This window comes from Eleutherodactylus coqui, chromosome 4 (genome assembly GCF_035609145.1).
Source record: "Eleutherodactylus coqui strain aEleCoq1 chromosome 4, aEleCoq1.hap1, whole genome shotgun sequence".
NCBI classification, from domain to species: domain Eukaryota; kingdom Metazoa; phylum Chordata; class Amphibia; order Anura; family Eleutherodactylidae; genus Eleutherodactylus; species Eleutherodactylus coqui.
The window spans coordinates 270,128,454-270,153,335 of record NC_089840.1 but is presented as its reverse complement, the minus strand read 5'-3'; the positions used below and the strand labels follow the sequence as shown (position 1 = coordinate 270,153,335).

Genomic DNA, 24,882 nt, shown 5'->3' with positions numbered 1-24,882 from the left:
GAATAAGGTCCATCACTACGGACAACCCTCTTAAGAATAAGGTCCATCACTACGGACAACCCTCTTAAGAATAAGGTCCATCACTACGGACAACCCTCTTAAGAATAAGGTCCATCACTACGGACAACCCTCTTAAGAATAAGGTCCATCACTACGGACAACCCTCTTAAGAATAAGGTCCATCACTACGGACAACCCTCTTAAGAATAAGGTCCATCACTACGGACAACCCTCTTAAGAATAAGGTCCATCACTACGGACAACCCTCTTAAGAATAAGGTCCATCACTACGGACAACCCTCTTAAGAATAAGGTCCATCACTACGGACAACCCTCTTAAGAATAAGGTCCATCACTACGGACAACCCTCTTAAGAATAAGGTCCATCACTACGGACAACCCTCTTAAGAATAAGGTCCATCACTACGGACAACCCTCTTAAGAATAAGGTCCAACACTACGGACAACCCTCCCAAGAATAAGCTCCAACACAACAGACAACCCTCCTAAGAATAAGGTCCAACATTAAGGACAACCCACTTAAGAATAAGGTCCAACAATACAGACAACCCTGCCAAGAATAAGGTTCAACACTACGGACAACACTCCCAAGAATAAGGTTCAACACTATGGACAACCCTTCTAAGAATAAGGTCTAACACTATGGACAACCCTTTAAAAAATAAGGTCCAACACTATGGACAACCCTTCTAAGAATAAGGTCCAACACTGTGGACAACCCTTTAAAGAATAAGGTCCAAAACTATGGACAACCCTTTAAAGAATAAGGTCCAACACTACAGACAACCCTCCCAAGAATAAGGTCCAACACTACAGACAACCCTCCCAAGAAGAAGGTCCAACACTACAGAAAACCCTCCCAAGAAGAAGGTCCAACACTATGGACAACCCTTTAAAAAATAAGGTCCAACACTATGTACAACCTTTAAAGAATAAGGTCCAACACTACGGACAACCCTCCCAAGAATACGGTTTAACACAACAGACAACCCTCCCAAGAAGAAGGTCCAATACTACAGACAAGCCTCTAAAAGAACAGTCTTGGCCATTTCAGCTCCATAAAACCGAGCATCCAACCATACGGTATCTGTTCACAGATATTAGGAGCCTGGTGAATCTCCATGTAGCACTATCATGGGCCAAATCTTTTCCAGTAAGTGAAATCATCTAGTTTGTGCCTCTTAGAGCTGACGCTGTCACCTACAAAAGCTGCAGACAATATTACGTACACAGCAGCATATGAAGAAAAGATTTCCTCGTGTTTTTCAAACCTTATTCCAAGTCAAGGAGGGAGATGTACAGCCCAACTAGGTCCAGATCAAGACCCAAATAGGAATCCACAGAAATATATGGTCAACACAGCATCAGATTAATTAAAATTCAAATCACTTTATTCCTCCATAAAAAAATGGCAACGTTTCGACCTGTCCAAAAGTTCTTTATCAAGCTCCAACCATATATTTCTGTGGAGATCTACAAGAGCTGCGACTGTAAAGGGAATACATCATGGAGGACAACAGCAGCTCAGCCAGCAAAAAGGAGAACAGACAAACATAAGAGTATCTGTCCTACCAGCTCTGGAAGCAAAAGAACCTTTCAGTGTTTCATTGCACACAATGTCAAGTGTCGGCTGGGAAAGCCTAAAGCCACTGAGAACTGGAGCAGTGAAAACAAACTCTACGGTGCTACGAATCACGTACCGTCACACGACACAGGAGCCAGGAAAGCCCCTTCTGCTTACAATCTGATGTGCAGTTTGGTGAAGGAGTAAGGAGGACCTGGGTGGGTCTTTATTTCATGATTTGGGCATCATCATCTAAAGTTAATGCTGATGTGCCATGGATGTGAATCCCATCAGTGCAAACCCTTTCCGCAAGGACTCCAGGTCTGTATCATTGACCATGGCTGGGGAACAAGACGTGTAACAAGCAGGTAGAGATGTGAATATTTAGGAGTCCTACGCTTTTGACCATGTAATACCAATGAGAACAGAGTTTGAATATTGAATAAATCAGAAATCCATCAGCAGTTTCTTCTGCTTTTTTGATGATTGGTGTCACCATTCCTGACAATCAGATAAATATGTTTCCACAGAAATGAAAGAGTTAATGAACGAAACCTCTTTATACTGGTAATGTAAAGCAAGTACTCACAGTCTGGAGAGCGCCTGGTTGTTCTGGAAGAGCAGCTCTGGTAATGTATGCAGCTGGTTCCGGTTGAGGCGCCTGGAAGTGAAGGGAGCGAAGCAAAAACAAGTATATGAGCTACAACCGCACACCCCACTTATAGTACAGCTGCACCCGTAAATATCAACGGAACATCACATTACCCAATACACAGGCACCACCCACTCCAGTATACACTACATGCACCTGTATCGGTGTATATATATGTAACGTCTTCTACACAAAGTCACACAATTATCCATCTCTCTATCTATACATTGTACCATTCTTGTACTCCAAATCTGTACCATTTCTTCACTCTGAGGACATGTTCACACGGGGCAGATGCGATGTGGAAAGTCTGCAGCGGACGTTCTGCAGTAGATCCGCAGCTGGCGTGGATTTTGATGTGGTTAACATAGAACTTTGTACAGAATTCTCCCTCTTGTGCGAAGAGGTGCATTCTGCAAGCCCCAAACAGTGATAAAGTTACATGCTTCAGATATAAATTTCACAGTGCATTTACATTTTCGCGCGTTTTGTATAGATTTTTTTCTGCAGTATCTGGACAAGATTTTGCAAATGTCATCCACCAGTAGCATTTGTCCTCCTTTGGCCTTCAGAACTGCAACAATTTGTTGTTTGTCCATCCATAGGTACTAAAGGACCAGGGTTATACCCAAGGGCTCTTTCACACGGGCCTTGTGATTTTCGGCCGCCCGTGTCACAACCACAGCGCAACAGAGAATCGCGTGAACAAGAGAAAGCCGTGACCAAGTCACGGCTGCATCTCCAGTTTATGCAAGGCAAGTATACGCTGAGCCCGGAATACCAGCAGGCAGGGAAACTGCCTCCCCCTCTCTGGCTGTCAGCAATGGGAAGGGGCGGGAGCTAGTGTGCCAAACTCCCACCCCCTCTCCACCCCTTGCCGGCTGTCTGCAATGGGAGGGGGCTTAGCACATTAGTTCTTGTCCCGTCCCACCCCTTCCCATTACAGACAGCCGACAAGGGGCGAAGAGAGGGAGGGAGTTTAGCTCAACTCCCTCCTACCTCCCTTCTCTGGCAGCTGTCACTGGCTCCTATAGGAATCTATGGCAGCGGACGTATTCTAGCCAGAAAAGATAGTTCCAGGACTATCTTTTCTGGTCAGCGTAAAAACGGCCAGACATAATGCGCACCATAAGCGTTATCTTTGTCGGACGGATTATTTTTATACATCACGAATACGCCCATCTGAACTGATGCATCGAAAACGGGGCCGATATATGCTCGTGTGAATGAAGCCTAAAGAACATTCCCCACACCATTACTTCACCTCCACCACTATAACAGGTCATAGATTCATGCTGCTTGCGCCAAATTCTAACCTCCCATCAGCATGGTGCATCTGGTTCCATCTGACCAGGAGATGTTTTTCCACTGCTCAGTGATACAATTTTGGTGCTCTTTGGCCCCCTGAAGTCTTGTCTCTCTATTTCTCTTATAAATACTGGTGGTCTGCTGTAACAGCCCATTTCTGCTAAGGGACACGTTGCACATTTGGACATGTTAGTTGGAGCTTCAGCGTTGTATTTTGCTACTTTTGACTGTGTAGTGCCTGTTGGTCAGAATGATTCCTGACTTCCTCTTCTGACCCCTTAGATGTCAAGTTGTTTCAATCTACAGGATCCCCTCTTACTGGATGTTTTCCTCAATCATTCCATTCTCAGTATACTCTCCAAACGTTACATGAGTAAACCCCACACGGGGTTGGCAGCGACATCCCGGCCTCGGCTAGTGTAGTATTGATAACCCGGCCTTGGCTAGTCTAGCACCGATGACCCGGCCTCGGCTAGTCTAGCACCGATGACCCGGCCTCGGCTAGTCTAGCACCGATGACCCAGCCTCGGCTAGTCTAGCACCGATGACCCGGCCTCAGCTAGTCTAGCACCGATGACCCGGCCTCGGCTAGTCTAGTACCGATGACCCGGCCTTGGCTAGTCTAGCACCGATGACCCGGCCTTGGCTAGTCTAGCACCGATGACTCGATGGAAGTCGCTCAGATCGCTGGATTTTCCCATCTAATGTGGATTCACACTGAAACTGATCCATGAAAAACTTGATTTTATGCTGCACTCCGGAGAGAATTTCCATACAAGTAAAAGGGCAATGTCTCTGATAATGGTCATGCAGTATATATGAGGCACTAACGCTGTATAACCTCGGCTGTTTATCACTTTCTCTCTATTAATGTTTTGCTCTAAAGCTGTGACTAATACATTTTGAGCAACAACTTGTGATGATCACAACTCTTATGATGTTTTTCGCGCAGCACAGAAGCGGCTTGTATACCGACACGTGTTCTCCGCAGCTCTAATAGGAGAACAGAAAACCTTCTGTAGCTTCTCTCATTATATGACCAAGATAAAAAGAGCGCTTTCTTGAGACACGATCAGCTGGGCAGATGCCGTATCATATGTAATGGGACAAGAGGCCCTTTTACACGGGACAATAATCGTATGATTTCCGCATCCAGCAAGAATCTGAATAATTGTTGCGCAGTGAAAATGCCCCGACTAAACGACAAGTGAGAATTTGTTCGCTTCTTGGTGGTCATTCAGTTTCCGTTTACAAGCAGTCGTTCACTTAAGGTGCTTTAACACCGAGCGACTTATCGTTTGCACATAATTCAGTCGTTACATTCACTGTACTAATGAATTTGAACAACTGAATGATCGGTATTAGAGATGAGCGAACGTACTCGGATAAGCACTACTCGTTCGAGTAATGTGCTTTATCCGAGTACCTCCCCGCTCGTGCTGAAAGATTCGGGACGCGCTGCGGAGCGGGGAGCTGCAGGGGAGAGCGGGGAGGAACGGAGGGGAGATCTTTCTCTCCTTCTCTCCCGCCCGCTCTGCCCCGCTCCCCGCTGCGACTCACCTGTCAGCAGCGGAGCTCCCCGAATCTTTCAAGACGAGTAAAGCGGTACTCGGATAAGGCACATTACTCGGACGAGTAGTGCTTATCCGAGTACGTTCGCTCATCTCTAATTGGTATTTAAACCAAACAACGAGCCAAGGATGATTTTCATGCCTGCGTTAAATGAACGATAAGCAAACAAATTGTCATTCGTCGTTTGATGGTTGGCTGCGTTAATGCTGAACGATTATTGTTCAAATTCAAACAATCCAGCCTTTTTTTAATGATAATCGTTCTGTGTAAAAGCTCTTTTATAAATGACTGCCCGCCATTCATGGAGCGATGAGTGTTAAGGTCCATTTAGACACAACAATTATCACTCAAAAGCCGTCTTTTGAGCGATAATCGTTGTGTCTATCTGCACTGACATCGTTCAGTTTCCGTTAAGCCGTCGCTCATCGTTGTCTTTCTGCGTGCTGACGATGAGCCTTATCAGGGATTCACAGCGGGATACAGCTGATACTATTGTTTCAGCTGTATCCCGATCCCTGATGACAGGCTGGGTATGAAGAACAGAGCGGTTCAGCTGTGTTCTCCATACCCCGCTCGGAGCGCTTGGCTGTATAGCAGCCGGACGCTCCGTGCAAAAAACATCTGGATGCACAAGACAGGGAGAGCCACCCCGCTTGTCTTCTGCGTACTCCGCTCCGACCACTCTGCTGTATAACAGCGGGGCACTCGGAGCGGGGAACAGCTGGAAGCAGAAGACAAGCGGGAACACTCCGGTTGTCTTCTGCATCCTCCGCTGGCAGCGCAAGGTGATCGCTCATCTTGAGCGATCATCTTGCACTGTAAATGACACAATGATGATCTCTCAAAAGTCGCTTGAGCAACATCTTTTGAGCGAGACTCGTTGTGTCTAAATGGGCCTTTACTGTGTTAAAACACAGGAACGACCATCGCTGGGACGACCTGTTGGGTTTCTGTTGCCCAATAGATTGCCCCCTAACTCAAGTACAACTATACTGATATTTCCAGCTGACACTATAGCCCATTTTCCACCTAATGAAACAGTAATAGTCCCTAAACGGAAAGTGTTCGTATCAGTCCCCACAGAAGCTAACAATCTAATTCACTAATCATGTACTTATATATGTCAGGGACAATTTCTCAGTGAACCAGTCTTAGGGTGACTACACACTAGTGTTTCTTTTTCCGCTGCGAATTTGCTGCGTTTTTTTTCCAGATGCCCATGGGACTTTCTAATGTTAAAATTGCAACGCAGCAAAAACGCAAATTGCCGCAGTGAACTCGCAGTAGAAAAAAGATGCTAGTGTGTAGTCACCCTTAGGGCGGATTCAGATGTACGTGGTTTTCTGCTATTATGCGGCCTCATAACGGGATAAAACCAAAGCACTGGCTCTTTTCTTGACCTTTAATTGTATGGACCTGCCCTATCTTTCCCGCACGTAGTGGATACTAGGTGTGGGGAAGATCAGGCAGCAACTATCTTACGGCAGCTTTTTTTCAAACGCCAACGAAGGGTTTTAACAGCTGGTGAAGGGGAATAAATTCCCTGCGTTCCGTGCCGGTGAGTGTAGTTGCGCCTACGCTAATGTAAATCCGCTCTAAGCATGAATTTTATTTGAAATGACAAAATCCAGAGCGGAGCGCCCGTACTCTGCGCTATACATCTGCTTTAGGACGTTGTTTAGTCTACTTTTAGACTATTTATACGCATGTATTGACACCTGAGCCAGGTATACAATAGTTCACGGAAAACCCTGGTTCTACCTTCAAGTGTGTCCTAAACAGTGTAGTATTAGGGTCCTTTCACATGGGGTGTAGTTACGTTGCACAACATGGCCAAGTCGGCAGGTCTAACTGTGGATTTTGATGTGGAATTGCAAGCAGGTTTTAAGCCACTTTCAAATCCACATCAAAATCCAATGGTGCCTGCAGATTTTGGTACAGTGGGCTGTGTGATCTGTTCTGTCCTGTGTGAAAGGTCCCTCTCAAAGTGATAACCATCCCAATGATTACCAACCTGTCATTATCCCATCCAGGTCAGGCATCATAAACCAAGGACCCATCAGGTTTGGGCCAGGTATCGATACTAATAAAGGTCTTTCTTTTTACCTTTTCTTTCTCCATCGCTCCATACACATTTAACCCAAAGTCCCTGCACTCCTGTAACCTGATGCAGTAAGTCCCACCTAGGCTATATAGTCTACCCCTGAGGCCGTATTCAGACAAGCAGATCGGATTTTGGTCCATGCTGTATCAGTATATTGTGAATGTCCGTTTTTCACCTATGTGCGTCCCTGTGTCTCAAGCACAAAAAAAAAACATTTTTTCTAGCACTGTGCAGCAATGATCTGTGAAAAAAGGAGCGTTTAAAGGGGTATTCCGGAAACTGGGCAAATTTTAAAAGATTCCCACACATTTCCACTTATTGCCATTATTCCAAACGTCCATCTAACTGAACTGCCGTAGTTTTTTTTCCGACCTGCGCCAGCGCAGCTTACCAGCCAGTTTCAGATTTCCACATTCCTATTTAAAATGGCCCGGGGGTAGTGCAAAAATTGTATTTCCCACAATGCCTTATTGCCAGTTACTGACAAGGGCGCTTTTCTGGCTGTACGAACTGTGTCGCCATAACAGAATGTGAAGGCACTAAGCGTGCCCGACCAGTAACACAGTGGAGCCTACACGATGCAACCACTGGATACCAATGCAGAACCAAGAGGAGAATACAGAACCAATATCCCGGGTCATGTCAGGTCTATACTGCCCCACCTGTACTCTTCCCGGGTAATAGTGAAGTACATTGCAATCTTGTTTGTTCCTAACACCTGAGACAAATGTTGCAGCATGAACGATCGGCACAAAGACTTCCACCGACCAGAGCCAATCGTCTCCTAATACTACAATCATGTGTAACTATTAGAAAATTATCTGGGCTGTTAAAAATCTCTATATCTATAGCCAACTATACTACTGGCATTACTGACTTGTCTCTCCCACATCGGCTGATTGTCTGACATCCTTTCATTTATGTACAAGTTTTTCTCCAAGCCTTAAAACATTATAGTGCGCCATGGTAACTTTATGGCCACCGGGCACAAGGCCCCGGACTTCCTTCACACACAGCTGTGCCAGTCATATATGCGGGTCCCCATAAGGGGCACAGTGCGTTGCCCAGCCAGCTGCCTGTAGGTAACACAGTTAGATGATAAGCAGAGATAATAGGATCACTTACAGCCTCTCCAGCTCCTTCATGTCATCGAAAGCTCCGCGCTCCACGCTGTTAATCTGATTCTCCATCAGCTGCCTGCGAAATGAACCAGAAGACACCTTTAATTCCTGCTGCCATAACACATCTTATAACTGTCCTTGTGGTCGCTATCTGGATAAACAGAGGTTTTCTGTCCCAACTCTTGCCAGGTTCAGCAATGACGGGGACAGCGGGATCAGTGGCTTTAGCATCACAAAATGCCTCCCAAACTCCTCATTCGGACATGTCATTTGATAATCATATATTAACTTTTATATTACAAACTAAAAAAAAATAATGCCATAAATGACACTTAGTAATGCCAAAAGATAAAGTCTGTTACATACCGTGTTTCCCCGAAAGTAAGACAGTGTCTTACTTTCTTTTTATCCCCAAAAGCCCGACTATGTCTTACTTTCGGGGTATGTCTTATAATTAAAAAAAATCATTACTCACCTCCCCCGGCGTTCTGTCGCGCTCCGGCAGGATGTCGCTCGCTCCTCGTCCCCGGCGCAGCATTGCTTTCTGAATGCGGGGCTTGAAATCCCTGCCTCCAGAAAGCTAATACACACGCTGTCAGCCAGTTACAGCCATTCAATGACAGCATTGAATGGCTGTGATTGGCTGAAGGCGCACGTGGCTTCAGCCAATCACACTATTCAATGACATCATTGAATGGGTGTGATTGGCTGAAGCCACGTGCGCCTTCAGCCAATCACAGCCATTCAATGCTGTCATTGAATAGTGTGATTGGCTGAAGCCACGTGCGCCTTCAGCCAATCACAGCCATTCTGTAACTGGCTGACGGCGTGTGTATTAGCTTTCTGGAGGCGGGGATTTCAAGCCCCCGCATTCAGAAAGCAATGCTGCGCCGGGGACGAGGAGCGAGCGACAGCCTGCCGGAGCGCGACAGAACGCCGGGGGAGGTGAGTAATGATTTTTTTTTTTCTACGGTATGTCTTACTTTCGGGGTACGGCTTACATTGGCCGACCCCCCTGACACCCCCGATACGTCTTACAATCGGGGGTGTCTTACTATCGGGGAAACACGGTAGTTGTAAAAGAGAGCCAGGGACTGAAAGGAAGAGGACATGACAGCGCCCCCTGCAGTCTCAGGCTGTGATCACGGAGCAGCAATGCAATCATTGATACAGTTCCCACCAAAACAATAGACCTTGGCGTACCCCAAAGGACCCCATTATAAGCCAATGTGGTCTGTCTGGTGACCGTCGTGTGATGGATCTGGCACAGCGTTGTGGTTTCTGTCATAAACGAATATGGGTGGACAGCCAACACTGAAGGCCACCATACAGGATAGAAAACTTCGGCTAAATCTAATGACTTTGAGCAAATCATTCTGAAATTGTCATGCTTATTCGTCCTGCAGAAAGATCGAGAAAGGAGCGCTTGTACTCGGCTATCTCCATTAGCCCCATTGAAATGAATGGAGCGGAGCCGCGCGTGTGTGTCCGCTGCTCGGTTTGACATCATAGTGGGCGGTGTAGAAAGCCCGCAGTGAGGAGGAGAGGGCAAACAGGACCTCCGTTCCTGAGATTATTAGGTCCTCAGCCCCACCTATCAGACTTACATCAACCACCATATGGACAGGTGATAAACGTCTATTGTAGTACAATGCCTTTGATAAGACAGGCATACAGAGGTACAGCAGGGCCTCATTAATGTCTATGAGGGGATTATTAGGGGTTCCTTCAACTTGTTTGTGTAAAGCCATTACACAGTCCTGTGCATGAAACTCTAATCTGAAAATGGACTGCTCCGCCCGTCAGCTCCCCATCCGAACAGTCTGTCTGCCCATTCAGTAAAGGATTCTTCGGCACACGCTCCAACACGCCGGCTGTGATGACATTTCTACACGCGATCCTTGGCTCCACCCTTCTACGTGTATGGTGGCCTTCCGTATTACAATGGACAATCACCCGCAGACTGGAACAGGATTTTATTAAAGATGCAGATTAGCGTCTGATGTATTCTCAAGGGCGAAGCATTGGAATATCTAGTAACAGGAAGATGTGTAACCTTTGAGACACGGAGCTTGACCCAATGAACCTATAAGTGCAGCGGCGCTGAAAGTAATCTGTGTTCTGGCCTCAAGAGGACCACCACGCTGCTCCTTGCACCGTCCTCTTTGCCTCCCAAGATCCTTTGCGTTTCCTCCTAACAGGCCTGTAATTGCTGGACAATTGGATTTATACAACATGCTGTATCTCTATACGTGATCCCTACTGGGGCTGTACTTGTGCTTTGTCTTGGATGGTTAGTAATGTATCCATTGTATGAAGAGCTGGATCCATAGAGCCAACTAACTCCTAACGCATCACCCGCACGTCAAGTAAAGCGCCATTTAAGGGATGACTAGGACTTTGTTTTCGCATTCATTGTGTGCGGTAAAATAAAACCTATTAATATGACAGTTCTGACAATCCTGGGATGGCTTGAAGATGGGGGGCACATTGTTTTGTGCCACCGCAAGACACTAAATGTCTGGTAAATGTCTTCTCCCTCGAGGATGGCGTCGTCTTCTGAGTCAGGATGTTTTCTCCTGAGAAGGTTACAAGTGACAGGAAGCGACTAATATTCTCATATTTAGTCAACTGCATTGTGTTCACTCCATACACGGGCTCACATCATCATACATGTGGTCACCGGCTCAAGAAAAGGCTAATAAAGAGATATGCTCAGAAACAAATTTTGTTACCTATCCACAGAACGGGTGATAAAAGTCCAATTGGTTGGGGTCTCACTGCTGGAACCTCCACCAATCCCAAGAATGGGGTCCCTCGTCCAACATCCCTTTGCACTACACCCCAAGTACAGGCACTCGGATATCTCCCATAGAATTGAATGGAACAGCAGTGTATTATCTTGGCCGCCCCTCCATTCCTGCTTTTCCAGACTGTGGGATGCGCTGCGAGGAGGGAAGGGTGACATAGGACCCCTGTTCTCAGGATCCGGGGGACTCCCACCAATCAAACTTATCACCTATTCTATGGATAGGTGATAAGTCAATTATGGAGTAACAGGTAAAAAGAAAAGAACAGGCATCACTTGATGATGGATCCTCACTGATTGTGTGAATTAAGGGGCAACAGAGCTGGTTTAATACTACCCCCCTTCAGTGAATGGAGCCAACTGCAGTACCCTGCACAACCAGACAGTAGCGCAACTGTGCAAGAAAAACTTTAAAAAGCACTCATTGGTGAATTACAACTGTGAGTCCTTCATTCCCCGGACCGGTGAGATTACATAATCATTACGCCGGTCAGTCCTTGTGATAGGAATAGCCCAGTAATAGTATTGTTGAATTCCCACTAACGGTTTCTTGTATGTATGGATCATCTTGGTACAAGGGTGACATACCTCTGTAGGGCCGGTTCATACTTGGTGGATACAATGCAGATTTTCTGCAGCAGAATTGGCTACAGAAAATCCAAATCACATTATTGTAACAGAAATGAATGGGATTTTGAGAAAATCTGCTTGGATGTTTCAGAGAAAATCTACAACATAAATTGACCTGCGGTGGTGATTTTATACATGCGGTAGGTCAGTTCATGCTGCAGACTTTCAGTGCAGAAGTCACCTCTTCAACTAAGGGGTTAGAATCTGCGCCACAATGCACATCAAATCCAATGTTACATGTGGCTGTGGCTGCAGATCTCCGCCAAAACCCGCTCTGTGTGCAGCAGCCATCCTTATAGTATCTGGCAAACTATAAAGACGTGAGAAAATGCATCTCCAAATGTAGGTAGGGGGCGCTCTTGTGAGCAGCTGTCCTACTGTACTGCGTGAGGCTGTATTCACACGGCCGAAACTCTCAGGCAAGTTTTGTGCGTTGCGAGACGCACAACACTCGCACGGAAATACAAACACTCTCTGCATTGGGCATATTTACATGGGCTATGCTTCAAGATAAAAAAATTGCAGCATGCTCTATTTTTTGGGTGCTAGCGCCCATTCTTTTCTATGAAGTAATAGTGTGCGGTGCAGGAAAAAATCGCGGCGTGTCCTATCTTTTCTCGTTACTCACGACACCTCGCCCATACTAAAATGAGAGGAGGTGTTTTTGACAAATATTCCTCTGATGATAAACCCCCCCTCACTGTTGCCGGCAATAAAGTTATGTTCCACAATCATATACATTTAAAGGCGTTGTACCAAATCGATCTGGGGAACAGGGGTCCAGTAACTCCCTCTCCCCCGCACTGCACCCTCTTGCCAGCAGGAATGTGGAGGTTCAATCCCCATGTCATTACAGAGGCTGCAGTGAGGAGAAGAGGGGAAATGTCATCATCAGCCCCAAGCCCCCCACCCCCGTCTTGACCCCCATCGATTGGACTTTTATCAACTACCTAGGTGATAAAAATGGATTTCATACAAGCCCTTTTAGAGATCTGTAGGTGGCACAACATGACATTTTATTGACTGAATGTAAAGATGAATATCTTACAAGACTCTGAGCTGCTTGAGTCCGGAGAAGTCATTCTTCATGATCCGAGTTATGTTGTTCCCATTTAGCTCTCTGTAGAGAAAAACAAAGAAAAGTAATATTTAAGAAGGGTTTTCTACTACCAAGGAATAAACATTATGGCTAAGATGAATGATGTGACCAAGGAGGCTGTGGGAGTAAGGACCCATTCTCACGGGCGTATGCAAGTTGAATTTGGGTGGAACTGGCTTCAAACAGCCAAGAGCCATGTGCATGTGCCGTCCAATCTGTGCAGACAGTGAGCAGTGCATGTGTAATTCTCATCCGTGATACAGGCCAGACCAGCAGAGCCAGACTCCTACTGTACACTGATGAAGGGCAAATACCCTCCGGCAGCTCTCTGTGCATGGAAGCTGGCTTGGCTTTAAATTCGCAATCATTGTTAGGCTGGGTTCTCACATGCCGGAATCCCGGCGGAAATCTTGCGGTGTGGCCGCAGCGAAAAAACCGTGAAATTTCCGCCAGGAAAGCGCTGCTTCAAAACCCGCAACACTAAACCGCGGGTTTTCAAGCGGCCTGGCCAACAGAGGAGAGCGCAACAGCAGCGGAAATGAATAAAAAATAGACATGTTGCGGCCGGCGAATCGGTGCCGCAGCGCCAGCTTTGCCGCAGCGCCAGCTTTGCTTCGATGGATTAACCGTCCTGTGTGGACAAGATTTCTCAGAAATCTCGCCCACATGGATGGCCAACACCGGAATTAGCGGCCGTAGGCGGATTCGCCGCGACAAAATTCCGGACGGAATTTCCACGGCAAATCTGCCCTGTGTGAACCCAGCCTTAGGGCTCCCACCCACTTGCGTTTTTTTAACACTGCGATATCGCTGCGGTTTTAAAACGGATTGCACAAAAATGGCAAAGCACCAACTTGCGATGCGTTTTTAACATTAGAAAGTCCCATTGACATTCGCATTTAAAGAATGCAGCGATGTCGCAGCGTTAAAGAAATGCAAGTGGGTGGGGGCCCTTACAAGGCTTGTATAAAGAGTCTAACTTTGGCTTGTAGGAATGCTGCCTTCCAATAGGTGGCGCTCTGGAGGTATTATTCCATCTACCTTATTTGCAGACCAGAATACCATATGCTGCAATTTGTTTTCACATGGATGGATGGTCCAAGTGAAAAAACACCTGTGTGGGTAGCCTGATTGGCTACTTGTGTGCTCTCTGAGAACTATACGGACAGCACATGGATGGGAAACAAGCCTGTCCAAGCAACAGACGCAGGTATTTTATGCAATGAAACATGAATTCTGTTACGGCAAACACTGAAATTTTCACCTGTGGAAAAACGTATATAGAGAAACTTGTTAAAGGTACTTGTTATCCCCAGGAATTAAAGTTGTCCCCTATCCACAAGATTGTGTATTACTATCTTTATGGTGGGGGCGAACCTCCAGCCAATGATCAGGAGAATAGAGGCCTTGAAGGTCCTATAATGAATGGAGCCGTGGGCGTACCTCCACACCACCACTCCATTCTTCTCAGTGGGACATCAGATGGCCAAGTGTTTGCTGTCCCATTACAGTGCAGATGTGTGACAATGGCTGCCTTCTTTCTGGGACCTTTAGGACCTCTATCCTCCCGAAGGGTGGTACCTCCGTCAGACAGAAGGTAACCCCCTATCCTGTGGCTACTAGGTGATTATGTGTGTCTACAGGGACATCGCGGGGCTACTGGACTGAACAGATCCGTAGGATGCCTAAGCTTGCCACCTCCATGATATCGTGGGCACAAACAATGCTACCAGGCCGGATTACTTGCGACTGCGATGTCGTGGTGGCGGCAACCTGCAACTTACACTAAAACTCCATTGAGCTCAAAGGCAGAGGAATGTCGCTATACCACACAGCCGTTCGGTCATGTAAAACCTAATGCGGCCAGAGTTGTTCTCCAGCCCGGGCCTGAGGCTTCCATTACACGCAGTTACTCTGGATCCTCCGGCTTCTATAAAACACTGGGAACTTCATTTGGTTTTTACAATCATTTTTTATTTTGACATTATTTTATTTTAACATGAGAAGTCTATTCGAAAATCAAATGGGAAAAAAAACGGCAAACCCAAAGCACGCTGTTTTTCCTAAAAATGTTATGAGTGCAACCATTCGGTCCGGCATCACACAGATGTAACCACATTTACATGCGCATTTGTGCAATGGGCGTTACAAATCGCACACATCTGTATACGCAAAAAAACACACACACATGCTCCCACTGATTGAAATTGGCAATCAAGTTAATTAGTTTAATATGTGTTATTTTCGTGCACAAACGAGACGGAAAGTGGAGCGCGCCGTATATGAAATGCGTGTATAAAATAGCTAATTTGAACGAACCCAGTGAAATCAAAGGGTTCTATTTAGTACTTATAACGCGCACAAATTTTGTGTATGTGGAAACGCAGCGTAAAGACGTTCTCATGACACGAGCCTCTTCAGGAAACATAATAGGCTGCTGGGACAACCTAGAAGCTTCCACTGATAATATAGGGGACATATAGCACATTATGTATGTATACACCTAACAATATCAAACAACTATATATATATCCATCAGCTGTGTTTATGCAGGAAGCCACGGCGCTCCTCCTGCAGGACGAGGGACGCCGGATGGACAGCTCTATGCAAACCAGACGAAGCAGACTCCTCCATGCGATATCAGTATCCGTCTGGGCTCCATATTAAACTGATTCTTTTACCATCTATGATACTTTTTAATGCCTCTTTTTGAAAATTCAAAGTTGAATAAGTCTAAGGGGCGTGTCCATTACTGAATGAATCTAAGGGGTGGAGCTTATAAACTTCCGGAGGGCTCAATCATATTCCTTGTTGCTCAGTGGGTGACATGACAGCCGTCATGACATAATGGTAGATAATAATATAATAATAATCTTTATTTCTATAGCGCAAACTTATTCCGCAGAGGTAGATCGTATATTACACATTTTGGGGGGGATATGAAGGGGTGGAGCCTCTTATGAATATTTATGAGAACTCATTTTGATTAAAAAAAACACATAAAAAAAGAAAACAATCATGCTCACATATTAAAACGTACATTTATTATATCCTGATTGGCTAAAACCATCCAGGAACTACATTTTGCTAAGAGGGGCTCTGTAGGTAGCAGGTGGATACGTCCCTGCAGCGAGGACTCCCATCCAGCGAGCGATGACACACCAGGCAGCTGCCGTGATGTCACACTCCAAAGGTTCTCTCTCCATGGCAATGGAACCTTCAACCACTGACTTATATCGCGACAACGCCAAAGACCATCACTTCATATCACCCTACCGTGACGTGAGGATCAACCGTGACCTGAGAATCAAAATCTCAAAAATGACCCAACGCAGATCTGCCCGCACCAACAAGGGAGCCAGATACAAGCAACTGGTCTCCGATGGACTGATCGACCTTTTACTGGACAAGAAGGAAACACGTAAGTGTGAGATATCGCCCCAAACCTCCAGGATCTACTCTGAACCTCAGATGGATCTACTAATATTCTGCGTTTTCCTCCACCAGCCGCTCGTCCTGTTGTGACCAAGAAGGAAACGACAAAAAGGATTGAAAAGGCCCCGGAGAAAACCGAGGTGCAAACCCCAAAGATGCCACAAAACCTGCATCCTGTGACACAAAGTAACATCCACCAATACACCAAGTGAGTGACTGCTGCCTGCTGTAGGGTTCACTTACTTTACAGTAGGAAGACGGGAGGTGTGATGGGTCTGTCCAGTTCATCTGCAGGTTCTCACCCCTCTGAGGTCTTACTAACCAGCCATTGTCTCTTCTGAACAGGCTGGAGATACAAGCCTTAATCAATAGGATCCCGAAGAAAAGGAAATACGAAGAGGAGCGTGAAGCCCCCGACCAGTGAGTGACCCTCAGCAATGCCCCAACGTCCCCCTATAGCATTGCCAGACCCTGCAATCCTGTGCCGTCCTATACTTCCCAGACAACACTGTGAATTGTTCTCTTTCAGGGCTAAAAAGCAGAAAACGGATGAGGAGGAGCGAGGGAGGGCAGCAAGTCCTGTATATAGCCGGCTGCCCCCCAAGAAGATGTGGCTCCTCTGGTTCTGAGTGATGAGGTGAGACACTAGTCACCCTCATATCTGTGCAGCTATAGATCAGCAGCTAACGGAAAGTTATCTAATGTCTCTATAATGGTTTTCTTCTTCCAGGTGGAGGCTTCCCGAAAAATCATGGGAGCTCCCTCATCACCACCCCTTACCCCCCCACCCCATCCCCCCCCAAAAAAACAAAAACATAATTTGCCATGTTTACTGAGGATACTGATAATAACATCTGCTAAAGAACAACCAAGAGCCGAAGTCACCACTACAGCGACCGCCAAATACCATCATCAACATCACAAAAAAGAACAAGCACCATCATGAGATACCACCACTACCACAAGAAAAGAGCAAGTACCACCTGATGCTGCCGCCGCCACAATCACAGGAACACTGCAAGTACCGCCTCGCAATGCTGCCACCACCACAATCAGAAGAACAGTACAACTGCCACCATGAGATGCTGCCACCACAACAGTACAACTGCCACCATGATATGCCGCCACCACAACAACAGTACAACTGCCACTATGTACCAACACAACTATCAAAAATAAAGAACAACTACCGCCATCAGATACCGCCACTATCACCAAAAAAGACCAAGCTGCCACCAACAAGAACACCACAAGTACAACCACGGGATGTTGCCAACACCATCACAAAAAAGAACAAGTACCAACACAAAATGCTGCCACCACAATAAGAGTCCAAAAACCACCACCAGATACCAACAGAACTACCACAAGAAAGAACAAGTACCACCAGATGCCACCACCACCATCACAAAAAAGAACAAGTACCACTATGAGAAACCACCACTACAACAAGAAAACAAGTACCGCCGCAATCACAAAAAAGAGTATTAATGTCACCCCGAGATACTGCTATTACCACCATCACAAGAACAGTACAAATACCGCCAACACATGCCACTACCACCAACATCACAAAAGAAGAACAAGTACCGCCATCGGATGCCGCCACCACCTCCATCACAAGAAGCGTACAAGTACCACCACAATATGCCGCCACCACTAAAAAAAATCCCAAAACCACCACCACAAAGAACGAACAAGTACCACCAGATGCCACCACCATCATCACAAAAAAGAACAAGTACCGCCATCAGATGCCGCCACCAACACCATCACAAGAACAGTACAAGTATCACCTTAAAGGCTGCCGCCACCACCATCAGAAGAAAGGTACAAGTACCACCACCATAACCAACAGAATAAAACAAGCACCACCATGAGATGCCAAACAACGAAAGCCTGCCACCATGACAACAAAAGAACGTATAACCACCAGCTGAAAAAGATTTTTAAAACTTTTTAGACTCGTAATTAAATTTTCTTATTTTTGTATATAATTAATTTTGTATATATGTAAATATGTATATATGTAAATATGTATATATGTAAAAATGTAAATATGTAAATATGTATACATGTAAAAATGTAAATATGTATATATGTAAAAATGTAAATAAGATTCATATATTTTTATACTAACTCTGGAGTCGTGTGTGTTCTTTATACTATGTCCGCGCAGAGGTTGTTTCTGGCTCGCTGCTGCCACCACACACATCTGGCCGTCCTGTCCATACACGTGGTCACTGACACTGCCGCCCTGATCTTTCTCACTCCTCCTTTTACAAGGTTTCCACTTCTATGCTGTGTTGGTCAGTGGAACAGCTCTGTGTCCACAATCCATCACCAGAATCTCGTCAGGCTACTCTATACATTTTCTATATGACTTAGGCCTCCTGCAGACGGCCGGGTCGGATCCCGTTGCGATGCGAGCCGTGCCCCTGCAGCGACCACTGCGGCTCACCTGCTCTGCAGGCTCCTCTGCTCTGCTATGTGCCGGCAGCCACCCATCAGGCACATGCGTAGAGCAGGCGCGTCAGCAGTAACGTTTTTGTGCGGGCCTCTGTGAGGCTCGTACAGAAATAGGATATGCCGTGTTTTGTTTACCGCGCATGTTTTCACGCAGTCAAATCGCGGCTGTCTGCATAGGATTGCATTACGTAATGCAATTCTAAGGCAGCAGGCATGAGCGGAAATTCTGCGAGAAATCCCGACGCAAAATTTTCGCCCGTGTGCATGAGGCCTTAGGCAAGCATTTCAGTATTTCCACCAGCCCCATTGAAATGCATGGAACTCTGAACACACATGTTCGGCCAGAGCTCCATTATTTCTGCCGTCACTGCAGGGGAAGAAGTGACTCCACAATGTCAGGCAGACAGGAGATCAGCGGGGTTCCCAGAGGTGATACCCCCACCGATCAGCAAGGTATTCCCTCTCCAGTGGACCATTACCTGCTTTATTGTCCGTTTGCTGCAGAGGTATACAACAGGTTAGGGGGTTCCAATTGTTAGCCGTGGCTAGCTGATCTCTCCTAGCCCCGGCCGGCGATTCTGTGTAAATGTTTCTGCTGTACTGTGGATGACGCTCGCCATTGGTCATGTGCAGTACAGATTTTTTTTTTTAAATGTTTGTTCTTCCCGCACCGTTGCTAGGCGATGACGCAGATACCCGCCGCCTATCCGCAATGTCAATTGTGGATGGGCTGTAGGTTGGATGGCTTTCATTGAGCATGCTGCAATTTTTTTCCTCCGCTAGTAGAAATCACAATTTATGTCCGTGAGTGTGAAGGAAAAAGGGAGCTTACACAGAATGTGATGCAGCAGCCACAAAGGCAAACACAATTCTGGGATGTATTAAGAGAAGCATAGAGTCTAGATCACGTGAGGTAATTATCCCCCTCTACTCTTCCTCAGTCAGTCCTCATCTGGGATACTGTGTCCAGTTCTGGGCACTACAATTTAGAAAAGACATAGTAAACTGGAGCAAGTTCAGAGAAGAGTTACCAAGATGGTGAGCGGTCTGCAAATCATGTCCTATGAGGGACGGTTAAAGGATCTGGGAATGTTTAGCTTGCAAAAAACAAAGCTGAGAGGAAACTTAATAGCCGTCTACACATATCTGAAGGGCTGTCACAGTGCAGAGGGATCAGCCCTATTCTCATTTGTACAAGGAAAGACTAGAACCAATGGGATGAAACTGAAAGGGAGGAGACAAGATTAGATATTAGAGGGTGAGGTTGATCAATGAGTGGAACAGGGGAGGGGGTGAGTTCTCCTTCAATTAAAGTGTTCAGAGGCTGGACAAATATCTGTCTGGGATGATTTAGTGATCCTGCACAGTACAGGGGGTTGGACCCGATGACCCTGGAGGTCCCTTCGAATTCTACCATTCTATGATTTGCTGCGGATCCTCCCCACAGATGCCCGCCGCGGGTTCAGCAGCAATAATCCGTTTGTGTGCAGCCGGCCTGAATGGTATAATGGGGCCTTCCGAGACCTAGGTGGCACGGACAGCCTCCCTTTATTCTTAGTTAGTGTAGCGGTTGGGTATTTCACTTGACTCACACAATGTCCCGTTCACAATGTCTTGTTTCAATGCAGCAGAAAATCCTCCCAGTGGATGAGGTTAGTAGGAACATTATTGGTGACCTGGTGATGAAGGTGTGTTAACTGGAGTTCGAAAGACTGGGTGCATCCATGGTAGCTCTCATTTAGAGGGGTCCTTATTTAAGGGTGCCCTAGTGCCGTAGGCTGCTATATCCTGGTAGTGGGCTGATTCATTTCACCCTAGCTTTGAGGAACCAAGGCTGTAGGACTCTTCTTCTAGTTTTGGTTAGGTCACAATGTTGATATTGTGTTTTGCTCTTATTGTATAAAGTAGAAATAAGTATAATATAGGATGTAACTCAGGATCAGTACAGGATAAGTAATGTATGTACACAGTGACTCCACCAGCAGAATAGTGAGTACAGCTCTGGAGTATAATACAGGATGTAACTCAGGATCAGTACAGGATAAGTAATGTATGTACACCGTGACTCCACCAGCAGAATAGTGAGTGCAACTCTGGAGTATAATACAGGATGTAACTCAGGATCAGTGGAGGATAAGTAATGTATGTACACAGTGACTCCACCAGCAGAATAGTGAGTGTAGCTCTGGAGTATAATACAAGATGTAACTCAGGATCAATATAGGATAAGTAATGTATGTACACAGTGACTTCACCAGCAGAATAGTGAGTGCAGCTCTGGGGTATAATATAGGATGTAACTCAGGATCAGTACAGGATAAGTAATGTATGTATACAATGACTCCAACAGCAGAATAGTGAGTGCAGCTCTGGAGTATAATACAGGATGTAACTCAGGATAAGTAATGTATGTATACAGTGACTCCAACAGCAGAATAGTGAGTGCAGCTCTGGAGTATAATACAAGATGTAACTCAGGATCAGTACAGGATAAGTAATGTATGTACACAGTGACTCCACCAGCAGAATAGTGAGTGCAGCTCTGGAGCATAATACAGGATGTAACTCAGGATCAGTATGTGATAGGTAATATAATGCATTAACAAAGCTGCTCAACTTTTAAAGGGGTTTTCCTGGCAACAATACTATTGATAATGTGTACTTAGTATAGGTCACCAATAGATGATCGGCCATTGTCCCCTGATCTAGATTCCGGCTGATCAGCTAAGCGGGCTCTGGCTATCAGTGCTGCTACACACGGTGGTCGCAGCAGAAGCTGCTGCTCCGACCCCTGTGTAGTGGCTAATGCTTGTAATTGTAGGCTGGGGTCTCAGTGAAAACAATGGTAGCCACGCCTGCAATTACAAGCACAGGCCACTACACAGGGTTTGGAGCAGCAGCTTCTGTGTGGAGCAGCGCTGACAGCCAGTGCCCAGTCAGCTGATCGGCTGGGATCCCAAGCGGCAGACCTAGATGATCAACAATAGATGTCCTTTCCTGAGTATAGGTCATTTATAGTATTTTTGTATAGAATACCTGTTTAAGGCCAATTTCGCACAAAACATTTTTTACAGTGTTTCAAATGCTTTAACACTATAACACGCCTCCTTTTATTTCAATGGAGCTTCAATGACTAGCGTTTCTAACGCCGCAATTTTCGACCACTGTCTGCTCTCTTTTTGTGTGTTTTAGCACTTTTTAATGCACCTCATCACCTATTGTCATGACGGGGTGCGTTAAGAAAAACAAACGACGTCCAACGTGTTTTAACAACGGTGTGTGTGAGTGTGGCCGAAGGCAGATACATTCTATGTGTAAACAGTATAATGTTGGGTATTTTGCTGGTCCCAAGAATCTCCTGCTAAAACACCTACTAACACATTCCGGTACACGCTGCTGTGCAGACAGGAATTACTGCTGTCACCCAGCATCCCCAGTGACATCCCATACAAGCAGCACTTTCAGGTCCGGTTTCGTGGGTGAAAGGTCATCGGCTGCAGACCTAGAGACAACTATAGGGAGCAACTAATTCAAATATCGCGAGTTTTCCAACATTAAATGACATCTATCCTGCAGATAAAGCAACAACATTCATTTTTCATAATGATGATATATGGAGCACTAATGTCCATAAACATACGCCTGGTACTGGAACAACAAAGGACACCGTCATATGAGCGCACGCCAACAGGTTTACCTTTAAACCATGTCAGCATTGAACAAATCTCTGGCAACCATTTATCTCCCCAGAAACAAATGAATCCGGCATTGAAATTTATCCCCAATCCCTCTTTCCCCCAAGTTCATTTGATGCTATTGGCGGGCTCAGATGACTACGGTCTAATCTGTTCGGGGGCTTTTCGAAACACTTTTTTTAATCAAAATCCTAGGTTATCTGCAAAAAAAGTCAACACAAAAAAGACAAACTTACACGACTTTTTTTCTAACCGCATGCACCATGGTAGTTCTCAGCTCTCATGCACATGAACTGTAGGGGTCACACATAGTCCCCATGGTATCTCCGTATGCCTCCGATTTCATACAGACGGATATGAAGGTACAATGTCGAGTTTCACCGTATTACGAAGCAATTCTGCATCCAGAAGACCTGTGTCAAGGAGGGAAGATCTACTACGTCTGATGCAAGAAGCCTAGTTATCACCATGTGGCTGATACATTACACATTGACGCATTATTACAATGTGTCACTTCTGTAGTAAGTATGGTTCTCTGTGAGGCGACATATTGCAGATTTATTTTTCCATAGAAGCAATGATTTTGCAGTAAGACGAGTGTAAAGAAGCATCCGACGGGGCGCCCATTAATACCTCTGTCGGTGAAGTATGTCTCAAGTCTATAAGGCTATATTACGACTCCGTACTACTTAGAGGCTCCAAGGAATCCTAATACACCAGTGATCACGAGCCGTTATGGAGAAACCCCTTATAAACAGCTCAGAAACGGTCTTAGCCATTTGACCAATATGAAGCAATTTTTTGCCAGTGATTCCAGGCCCGTGTCCAGCGCTACAGGTCACAGATACAATGTTTCCAGCATTCGAGGGTCTTTCCCAACCATAACGCAGACCTTCCGGATCTGTGCTATTTGCACTTTGCTGCAACATCCAGCCAATCAGAGTGGGCATTTTCACAGTAAAACCCCTGATTATGCCATTTTCAAAAAGCCGAGAAACTTGCATGTGATTTGTGTGTTGTGAGACGTGCAAATACGAACCCCAATCTTTTGAATGGAGTCATATGCACAACTGATGTTTTACCGCATGTCCTACTTCTTCCTCGGAACGCATAACACATTGATTTCAATGGGAGCATTAATGCATCGAGCTGCTCTTGCATGCCCTGCGATGCGAGGCTTTTCATTGAAATCGCGAAACTCGCGTGAGAGGATCAACATTTCACAGATGCGATTTTGCCTTTAAAACACCTGGCATCCGCAGGTAAATCGCACGCTCACCAGTGTGATATTGGGTCAGGTTTCACGCCCCAAAATTGCGCTCGCCTGTGTGCAGGTAGCCTTACTGAAGTGTATCCAATGATTAGCTGTCTAGTAGTGCAGTAGTACAGTACAGATGCTCTATAGCGCCCTCTATCTGTGCCAGGATGAATTCCTCCTTTGGACACCATGTATGGAGGCTGTTATTTTTTGATGCATTGTGTACTACAGAGAACCCTAAAGAGTCTGCTGACCTCAAAACAGTAAGTGATTTATATCCTCCAGCAGCTCTTTTGGATGCCAGGCTCACATGACCGTGTCGGTATAGTGTATTCTGTGCGTGGGTCTTGCGCACGGAATAAGCTGTACCAATCTCCCATAGGCGGCCATGTTGCTGATGACAGGAACTGTGCAAAAAACATATCGCAGCATGTTCTATCTTGGCCCATATTACACGTGCATACACACCAAGATAGAGCATAGTGACGTCATTGCGTACTTGTACCTCTTGCAGGTGGTATGCAAGCGATTTGCGGTCATGTGAGCCCTGCCTTACTGCTATATGTCGGGACTTGCTTTATCTGCTTTGCTTTCTTTCATCTTCATTGTGTATTACATTTGGATGACATTTTGGAGCTTTGAAACCAATTCCGTTTTCTATACATTAATGGTTGCAACATACTATATTTTCAGCATGCATTGGTCATCCTCGAATCAATATTCTACATAAGGGACCACTTACTGTATGCTGTGCTACATGAGCGACCGGAAATCAATAGATGCGCCCCATCTTTGTATATCCAGATCCTTACTGAAGCAGCTGCATACATAATCCAGATGTTAAGTATAGCGTCCAGACTAGTCCCTCTAATTATGGCAGATTAAGTGGGACACCGGATGTATACAGTCCTAATAAACCTATCGGATTTACTTAAACTGACAGTGAATGTGGCTGAATGCCACGTGTGTCCACGGCAGAGGGCTGAGACAATGACTCATGTCCCGGACTCAGGCGTCTCCTGGTCACTTATCCGTCTCCTTCTCAGCAGAGGAAAGTTGGGGAAAGTCCTACAAACACAGTAGATCTAATAAACCACAAATAAAACAAACATTCCCATAATACAAACACAGAAAAGCAAACAGTG

General features: G+C 45.7%; 1 protein-coding gene across 3 annotated transcripts in view; it reads right to left on the bottom strand.

The window, feature by feature from the left end:
* SLIT1 (slit guidance ligand 1) overlaps positions 1-24,882 on the bottom strand; it is a 342,047-nt gene that overhangs the window by 254,263 nt on the left and 62,902 nt on the right. For all 3 annotated transcript variants that reach the window (XM_066601325.1, XM_066601327.1, XM_066601326.1), the window contains 3 exons: positions 12,830-12,901; positions 8,347-8,418; positions 2,175-2,246 (listed from right to left, as the gene is read on the bottom strand). In XM_066601325.1, the coding sequence (XP_066457422.1) occupies positions 2,175-2,246; positions 8,347-8,418; positions 12,830-12,901 (216 nt within the window). The remainder of the gene's footprint in view (positions 1-2,174; positions 2,247-8,346; positions 8,419-12,829; positions 12,902-24,882) is intronic.